A 9,851-nucleotide genomic window follows, 5' to 3' on the forward strand; every position below is an offset into this window, starting at 1 on the left:
AGCTATTATTTATATTTGAATTGAACAGAGATCTTGACGATGCGAACGTGGACCACTTTTGAAAAGCAGCCCGAATCCTTCCTCTTTCAGTGGAGTTTGTCTAACGCTAAACCAAACATTAAACACAGGAAAGGAAATTGGAGGCTTTATCATCTAACATCTCCATCAGCTATGTAATTACCAAACTCAGCTGGAAAACAGGAACAAAGGCCTGTGTATAAATCAGTCTACACGTCTGTCGCACTCCCCATAATTAACTAGTTACCACTCTCCGCACAGAGCTTTGAACACTGGTCGCTAGTGTGCGCCCCGCTTGTACCGCACCGCAAGGGGATCATTCCTCTGCTGGAGCACAGCTAAAATTACCCTGCATGCATCTGCACGTCCCGTGTAACAAATCGGCCCCCTTTCCATAGACGGAGGCGGCACGCTGTCTATAATAAGAGAAGCCCCTTTCCCCCTGGGGCAGTGACATCACTTCCTGCTTACGACAGATTCTTATCGGAATGTCTCGGGGGAGGGGGTCAAAGGGCAGGTGGTTGCTGCATCTCTCTGACCGGTTTCCCACAGGTTTGTGCTTCCTGTGCCGGAGGAAGGGCTTCAGTGTCATTGGGGTGCTAAGCTGCTTATTTAGCGTAAATACTGAGCGATTGGGACACCCCTGGGCCTAGCGGCATATGTTGAAAATGGAGATTTGGAGCAAGGTCAGAACAAGCTTGTGTCAGAGAAACTCGTATCTGGTTTGGATGCACGATGGGAAAATGGCCTTCACAATAACACAATGGCCTTCACAAGAACACGAGATAGGCCAACATTTATACTATTTTCAAGAATTTAAGAATATGTTCAATATATATATATATATATATAAATAAGCCTTTTAATACTAGATTCAAGAAAGAGGACAATTTGTTCCCCAACGAGAACAATCAAAGGACTCAGGACTCTGGAGTCACAACGTTTGCTTGCGGCAGATGCAACCGGCAGATTCCATCTCCAGTCTAGTCCAACCGGGATGTGTTTAGTCTAGGCCTGCATGAGTGCACTACTTCAGCTGGAGAACTTAAAAGAAAGAAAGAGCGGACAGGCAGTCCCGCGTTAAACGCATTCAAACACACCAGCGCCCAGAAGAGGCAAAGATGTTCCTCAACAAAAACGCAACAAGACCCTTGATTCGCCCAATTTGGGGGATCAAAGTGCCGGGTCCTAGGTCTATTAAAGGCAGCGTTCTGTGGATCAGCTGAGCGGAGTATGTTGGTGAGATTTAACGGTTCAGCTGACACCAATCTGCTCTCTGAGTTCACCCAGCGAGAGAGTCTTCAATGGGGGAGACAATGGCGGTCGGGCGGCGCCCCCAGCTCAGCACTCCACGGGTTTTAGTACTTAGGGGAACTCAAAGGCCCAAACATGGTTTTACATCTTTAGGAGGAAGCCCTTTGTTAGGTTAATTTTGACGTTATTTAGCCGCAGATAAGCTCGTGTGAGGGGTGGAGAGGACGGTTTCTCGGGTCCATTTTATTTTGTATCCAATAGAGAGAGATTTGGCACATAATGCGTATGAAGACTCCTAATAAACTCATGTCAGAGGACATATCTGGGTAGCATTGTGCAGAGGCAGGTTTTATGTGGAGGAGACAAGAGGTAATTACAGCTACTGTATAGGAAACCTTGAGTAACCAGGCCAGGTCTGGATCCCTCACGACAGGCCGCTCAGCTCCAGATGCCAAGAACAATAAAAAAATCAACTTAATTCAAACACTATCATCATGCACAGCCACTCCTTAGCTAAACAACCTTATCTTGGTAGGAGAGCCAAAGCGATTTATAGTAAAATAAACATACACAAAGGATAAATCACAGGCTACATCACAGGATAAATCACTGAAAAACAACGAGGGGGGGGACTCTCGATCAGTACACTCCCCGGGACGATGTCTGAAGCAGGTGTTACCGGGGGCCACCTTGGCGCTTAATTTGACCGAGACTAAACCAGCTGTCGAGCGATTATTTTAAAGGTTCTCAAAAAATAGAGCGCTCCGTGTGGCGCGGGTGGGCACTGCGGCCAGCGGTAGGTCTGTCTGTGGAGCCCTAGGTACACGGCTCTAACTCACAGCAGGGGAGCAACTGATGTCCCGGCCGGCCCAAGCACTGTTATTGCGACCTCAGGGCTGCCCGTGAGATATTAAAAAGGTCAACCCGGCGTTACTATGGCGACCCCCGGCAGTGACGCAGTACTTCAATGAAAAATAATAAACAACGAGGTCCGTACCGGAGGGGAACTAATGGGGTTACTATGGAAACAAGGAGGGAAGATAGGGTAGGCTTCTACTGCTGAACCGTAGGCTGCCCCGAACAACGCAAAACACTGGAAGCCAATCATAATGAAGCATTCTGTTCATAACAAAGAACAAATCTACTGCCTTCCGTGACGTCAACTACAAGGACACTATTTAGAGTGCTGGAAAATATAGGTTTGGGTGTCAGGGACACACACACACAAACACACTTTAGGAAATGTGAAAGGGCAACGGAGAGCCTTTTAATTAGCACACAGCGCTAGGAATGTTAAGCTCGACTTCAAAGCAACCACTGATAACTGATAGGGCAAACACAGTCCGCCGTCTAACTGTCTCTAACGAGCAAGTCAGAGCCCAGATCTGAAGTCTCTGAGAAACAGCCCTGTGTAGAGGACACAGGTACAGGTACCAGAGAGAGACAAATAGGCTCACAGACAGACCAAAATGGAGTCAGACAAACAGATAAAGATAAACAGGTAGCGCAGGCAGACAGGAAGTGAGTTTGAGAGACGGGCAAGCAGACATTTCTGGTTCAAGGAGATGGAGAGACAGGTGGATTGGATTGATAGACAGAGAGGGCAACGGGGCAAGCAGACAGACAGACAGGGCAAGGGGACAGGTGGGGTCAGACAGCCAGTATGACAGGCAGGGCAAGCAAGGGCAAGACCGGAAGAAAGTCAGACAGCAAACCAGCGAGACAGGGCCGGTGAGCAGGCAGACAGGCAGACAGGCAGTCAGGTTTTAGGGAAAGGGACGATGGCTGGGGAAGCAACGACCACACAAAAAGACTAATCCACCCCCCACACACCTCCCCACCCCCACGTCAAGAAAGCCACACAAAGACTTTTCTAAGATGGGAGTGATTTAGGAGGGAAGGTGGAGAGCAGTCAGCCATGTCAATGATCCCCTGATAGGACAGAACCACCAAGGGGGCGGGGCCAAACACTAACTATAGGAATTCCTCTAATGGCTGAAGCGCGTAAAACTCCAAAATTAGCCCAGGATTAGAGCCAGGGAACACATGGATGATTCACGTTTTTAATAGTTGGTAGATGACAGTTGGTCTGTGATGGTTTATGATTGGCCTCTTGTTTCCAGGGGAACAATAGACATTAACTTCCAGTCCTATTTCAACTGCCGTGACAAGTTTAAGTCACAGGTCAGAGGTCAAAGCCACATTACCTTGACAATAGAAGCAAATACTGGCGGCCAAACTGCTACGTAATGGCCGATTAACTGATACCGTACATTCGCCACTTTTATCTCTTGTGTAAAAAAAGACGATAAAGTAATTGAATGAACTTCAATTACTTTTTGAATGCCAATTACCTGACAATGACTTCATGTTAAGTTAAAAAGTGACTAATAAGGAGTTCTCGTGTTGCCAAACCAAGCAGTGGTTATAGAATGAACATCAACAATCAAAACATAATTGAATCAAAGTCTGACGTGATCTCATCCAGGATATATTTTTACAGCAGACAGTGACTCATGCAGAGTCCGGACTGTTTGAGATAGCTGCAGGGCCAACAACTGGGGCCTACCACAGGTGTTTAAACAGTGGGAATAGATTTACAACCTAGAATTTACAATACATCACGTTACGGGGGCATAAGGTTACAAGTAAAAGGTATCGGTTTCAATAGAAGAGTCTCAAATTCCAGATAAACACTCAGAAAGGTGATGTTCAGCAGTCCTGCAAGATACCATGTTTCATATCTTTATATATCCTTGGTGGTACATTAAAAAACATCCCACGGCTCTCCCCGCCCCCGAAGACATCAGATGGAAGAGCAGATGGGCCATATCAAACAAATAGATATCAAAATAAATATGAGTGTAATTCTGTTTGTTTTTTTTTAAACATAAAAAGGGCATGTTTGAAGTCATACATGAAGAGACATTGGATGATGAATCTTGCCGTCTTAATTGGAAACCGGTTTCCAACTGTGATAAACAGGAATAGCATTAGCAGCTATACACTATCAGTAATGAGTCTGTGGGGGAGGACAGCAGAAGAGGAGATTGAAAGGTCGAGACGAGACTCTAAAAAAAATAAAAGAACCTAGACAAACAAGGAATGTAACAACAAAGTGATGAAGTTGTCTGCTGGCTCAACAGGAAAGGCAGATGTTAGGCCAGACACCCCCAGCTGTGCCGGGGACTGTAACACGACAGCACACCTGGTACAAGTCCTGTTCCCCCCTCCAGAGCTGGGACCCAAACAATGACAAAAACATTTTGTGAATGGGAATTCAAGCAGAAATTCCACCTACAAAGAAAAGATGACAAATAGAGAGCATTGCCATTCTTAAACAAGCAGCAAGCCAACTCCTCAGAACCAAGACATAGCCTCTCCAAACGACTGTCAGAGAACTAGTGAATGGATGCTTGTCATTTCCATAGACTCCACTCCACAATGGTATCTATTACCGTCCCCCCAAAGGCTATCAACACAAAACTTAGAAAACCTTAGGAAACCTTGCAGGAACCAAGCCGTCGTCAAAGCTTCCGCCGCAGCGAGGTCTGCAGATAGCACACAGCCCTCGGTTTGGCGGCTTATCTCATGTCTGAGAGAGTAACCCTGACAAGTTGCAACCATGAAGCCAGGCGATGGGTCACGTGGCGGCCGTGGGGGCATCTGTTGCATTCCTGCGCTGCGCTCCAAGGTGGAAGGAGTGGCCCCAGGAGGAGAAGCTGTCCACTCCGTGTTCACGCACTGCAGAGACACGCACTTGACACACAGAGCAGTGGGCGGGACTAGGTGGAAGATGGACAGGTGTTGTTTGTTTCTTTGTTACTTTGGCTTTGTTCAGATATACAGGGAGGGGGGGGGGGGGGGGGCAGAGGAAGAGATGGATAATGGTTAAGAGGGGGCAGAGCGGAGGGGGTAGAGAGGAGGGAGATGAAGGGGAGATGGGAACATAGATGGCTGGACATTGGAGATGCAGGTTCTCACATCACCGCCTTCAGCTCTTTGAAGTCCCTGAGCTGTGGAGCACCACCAACGCACACAACACGGGACGCTAGCTGTCTTCAAGACCCCCGACATCCACCAGCATTGCCCCCCTCCCTTTGGCCTGCCTGATCAGACAAACCTTTTTTCATTTTTACAAATGCAAAGATGACAACCAGATAAAGGCCAAAGGTAGATTGCCGTTATTTATTCTTCAATGGTAACAATGCATCATAGCAGGAGTAGACAGAACCTCTACTGGCACCTTAATTAAACTGTACTGTATTGTAAAAGCGTTTGTAACTGTACGTCTCTAAGGAGGAAAGCCAAATGACTTAATGGGATGTGGTCCAGTACAGAAAGTGCTGGCTGAACCGTGGGGTGGACTGATCCATTCAGCCCGGTTCTCAAGGAGCTGGATGTGCAGCCGGCCTGTCATCAGCTGCTTGCATGCATTAGTGATGTGAAGGCCAATCCTCCAGCTGTTTGGCCCGCAGTCTATTCCCACGCTGCGTTCATTCCTGAACCAGCAGCAAAACAATGGTTCTAACCAGATGAGCCCTCCTCCTCATCCTCCTCCCCAACACACACACACACACACACAATTTGGAACAGCTGGGGATAGTAGAAAAGTGCGTTTCACTGTGTGTGTGAAGGCCTGGGAGGAGGAGAAGAGGAGGAGGATGACGACGAGGTCCCGAGGGCCCGTACAATCACTGCTCTTCTCGTTCCCACACAAGAGACAGAGAGCTCTTCCTGTTCTTGCTAGGCCAGGACCCTCATCTGGACCCATCTGGCCTTGGAGACGAGCCACAGACCGCCTGCCACACAAGAGGACCGCCTGGACCAACTCTCAAGAGTTCAGGGACGGGCCGGACCTAGCCTGGCACGCAGCCAACAAGGTGTCAGGAGGGCACATGGTACTGTTTGGTTCGGTTTATCCTTCAATGCTCAGTATTTGAGACATTTAGCATGAAGCTAAAATCCAAAGTGAGTGTATTCATGATTTGCGTCATTAATGAGAATCTAGGGGTTATGGCCTCTTGCTCAAGGATGCCTACAGGTAGACCAAGGACATTGACGTTCAACCTACACAGGAAAGTGTTAAACCCCTGATCCACAACAACAAACGCTGTGCACTGCCAGGCACCTGTCCCTTTAAGTTCCCAGCACAGCAGTCAGTTTCAAACTATAAGAAAAGGTTCAACGCAGCCCCTTGGATTACTAAGAGTTAATAAACAACATTCCTATTGTTAGCCAGGCCTCCAGCCGGATGCGTTCTGGGACTGCAGGTGTGCATGTCAGCCCTGCAGGGCGGGAAGGGGGGGGGCGTGAACGTGAGTGTTTACAACCCTCCATGCAGTACCACTGCACGCATGTGTAATAACTGTAAACTTGGGGGCCGTTGCTGGCCTGGATTCACTCTGCGCTTCCACTGTGTAGACAGGCCTTTCAGAGAACTGGGAGGGGACGGTTAACATCTTCAGCACGAGGACCCAAACGAAAATGGCGTTGTGTTCGTGGGACCCGACCACGCCCTTCAGTTCATCGTCGGGACGTGACCCGGCTCCAACTGAATTTGCGACCCATTTTGGGTAGTGTCCCATCGTTTATTAAACGCTACTTGAGAGAGAAAGCTGAAATACAGAGCTGCAGGGGAATGTTTCCCTCTGTGGGGCTGACAGCATTCTTGAGCAGCTCAAGAGCCTCTCTCGCTCTCTCCGTTATATCCAGCCCACTCCACGAGGGCCCGTCAAGACAACTACCGTTGGAATCTCAAGTGTTCCCCGCATCCCCCAAAAACACAAAAACGAGGGCCCCCAATAAATTGAAAGCTAGTGGGTATTTTAAATGTTAAGTGCAAGAACCACCACGATACAATGGGCTATGTACAATAAAGTCATGATTCTTTCATCTAAATGGAAAGACCGGATATATAGTTGTATAGTATAGATAACTATAGATGTAAACAGAGATGTGTGCGTGTCGACCCCAGCTGTGTTCATGTATCCCTCACAGGGGGCTCTAGTTTACACTCCCTTTCAAATCTTAATTCCTGTGTGTATCGTCAAACAAATGGAGAGGAAGAACGACTGTCCATCTACAGCATCTGCTCTTTCCGCTTTCATGTTCCTCCTGCGAGCCACCAGCCTGCAGAGGAAGATCTGGGCCCTTGTTCCTACGAAGGGCTTCGCTCTCAACATGTCTTGGCACGCCGGATTCCTGCCTGCGCCCGGGTTTCCACTGCAGACTCCCGCACACACGCAAGCCGTCACACAGCACACAGCACAACAAAGGAGAGAACTGCAGCTACTCTGTCAGGCCAACACTTTTCCAGAGGAATCCCATTTTTTCACCAAGTTTCCACATTTCTCCGAAAGGAAGAGTTTTAATAAATTATCTTTTTGCCCCCAGTGCCATACATATTTTGGTTGGAGTGTAGCGATTGGAATATTTTAAGAGTTAACCTAGATGTTGTTCTGTATGCTGCTAGATATACATTTATTAAATACACAATAGTTTAGTTTTGACAATATACAAGACGCCCTTATTTTAAACAGTGACCGATTGGTAAAGACTTTGTATTTCATTGTGCCTTTGCATCGTTCAGTGTGGTGCAATTCTATGACCTCAGGCAGAATGAAGGCCTAGTAGTGAATCAGAGTCTGACAAACAGAAAAGGGTTGAGGTTTAGGTGTGATTTCTAAACAAATACGGACAAAAGTATAAATCAAACATTACTAAATCCCCCAGCTGGAGAAGAATGCCGTGAATATATAGCCCATTCAGGTGCAGCTCTAATCAGAGTTTGTGACCCAAGGCTACATATCGTCCAGGGCAGCTCAGCTCAACAGAACAGCATGACTGAACGGCTCAGGAATGCGGGGCACTGTTAAAAGCAGTGTTACAAGCTGTCTCACAAATAGATTGGATAACCTTTTTTTTTTTTTTTTTTTACTTACTGTACAGAAAGCATTTAAAATACATTGCCCCCGCGGAGACCTCTATCCCCATTCCCCAACCGACATCCGAGTACGTTTCACCTGGTGTTTTGAGAGTTCACCCAGACGATATTATGTAGCGCGGCTATTTTCTCCGACCATCTTAGCCGTCGTTTACTATCACCACCAAGTCTTTTTTAAAAGACCACCAACGCGGCCCCATCAGAGTCAAGTAAAGCGGTTATATATAGGCCTAGTTTAACTGAAACTCCCCGTCTCTCTGCCGGGGCCCAGGCCTGAATCCACATCCAGGCTGCTATCTTTAGTACACCGCAGGACACGATTCTAACTTAACACCCCAGCTGTCTGACACGGGGGGTCGACTACCTTTACCCGCCTCTGGGACTCCACTGAACGGAGTCGAAGAGAAATCTATGGGTTTGATAACTTTAAACCGGCGGAAATAAAGTTATAGAAACATTGGCCAACACGGCCCTGCTTCTGCAGCGCAGGACGCGGCCATTCGGCCGGGGTCAGTACAACAGCAGACAAAAAACACAGGGACAGCCCGCCTAGGGTAGCCTACTTACCGAGATGCAGTGTTAGGTTGATGGTGTTCGGGTACTGGATACCCGCTAACATAGTCTGGCTCTGCCACCAGGTTGTGTCCTGCTGGGTGTTGTAGTCGGTGAGGTACGCGGCGCTGTGATGTTGTCGGGGGTCCCTGGCATTGCAGATATGGCACGACTTTGTGACCCCGGTAGCCCCGGTCTGCACGCAGTACTCTTCAGGGGGGGACCCGCACGTATTGGTCGACACCACGGTAACATTGAAAGCAGCGTTCACGAACTCGGGCATGCATCGCTGAGGCCGATTCGAATCATCGACGCATTCATCCATAGCACAGTGACTGCACGCAGCCAAAGTCAATGAAATCAAAGCTTTGATAAACAAATGCATTTTTAGTCCTTCTGTTGATCAGAGTGGTCTTCGGCTACTGCTGGACGGCTCCAACCTACACTTCAAACTCTCCAAACTATGTTGTAACTAACCAGTTACCGCGATCCTGATGAAACCAGCCACACCATGCGGGACACTGCCTTGAAGCGCGGCTGATTTGCCAGTCTGCGCCCGTTCCTTCCCCCGAAATGCTAGTCCTTGTTCTGGCGCAGCTCTCGGTATGTTCCACAAACTTCCACGGGATCAGTGCTTCGAGTCCACCGCCATGGAGAAACTTGGGCAGGAAAGAACTATACCGGACTACACCCAAGTTGCTACTGCGCAAGTCAAAACCGAGGGGGGGGGGGGGGGGGGGGTGATCCTACGTCGACTTCCGTAAGAAGGATGCTTTGATTCTCTGCCGACCCCTGGCAAAAGGTTGCATGGGGCCCCTGGACACAGAGACGCTACACCACAAAGCTCTGACCGCATCTTTAATTTCACAGGACAGAGGCCCCTGGGAGTGATGGCCGTATTAAAAGTTACAAATCACAAAATTTGGAATTCAACCATTTCCCATCTCCATAAAAAAAGAGTGCCATATTTCGGTTAGTTATATTGTCAGACTCGTTTTTTCCATCATTGAATCTATTTATTTTCGGTTATATTACGTCAGTTATTTAACTTAGGCCTACGTCATATTGTTTCAGTTATTAT

At 47.9% G+C, this 9,851-nt stretch overlaps 1 protein-coding gene across 1 annotated transcript in view; it reads right to left on the bottom strand.

Moving 5' to 3' along the window:
- The window catches only part of lamc1 (laminin, gamma 1), a 50,163-nt gene extending 40,680 nt beyond the window's left edge, over positions 1-9,483 (bottom strand). The window contains 1 exon segment of the mRNA XM_060059201.1: positions 8,786-9,483. Coding sequence (XP_059915184.1) covers positions 8,786-9,155 — 370 coding nt within the window. The 5' untranslated portion in view covers positions 9,156-9,483.
- Between the last annotated feature and the right edge of the window lie 368 nt (positions 9,484-9,851).

Source organism: Gadus macrocephalus, chromosome 8 (assembly GCF_031168955.1).
Source record: "Gadus macrocephalus chromosome 8, ASM3116895v1".
In the NCBI taxonomy this organism is placed as follows: domain Eukaryota; kingdom Metazoa; phylum Chordata; class Actinopteri; order Gadiformes; family Gadidae; genus Gadus; species Gadus macrocephalus.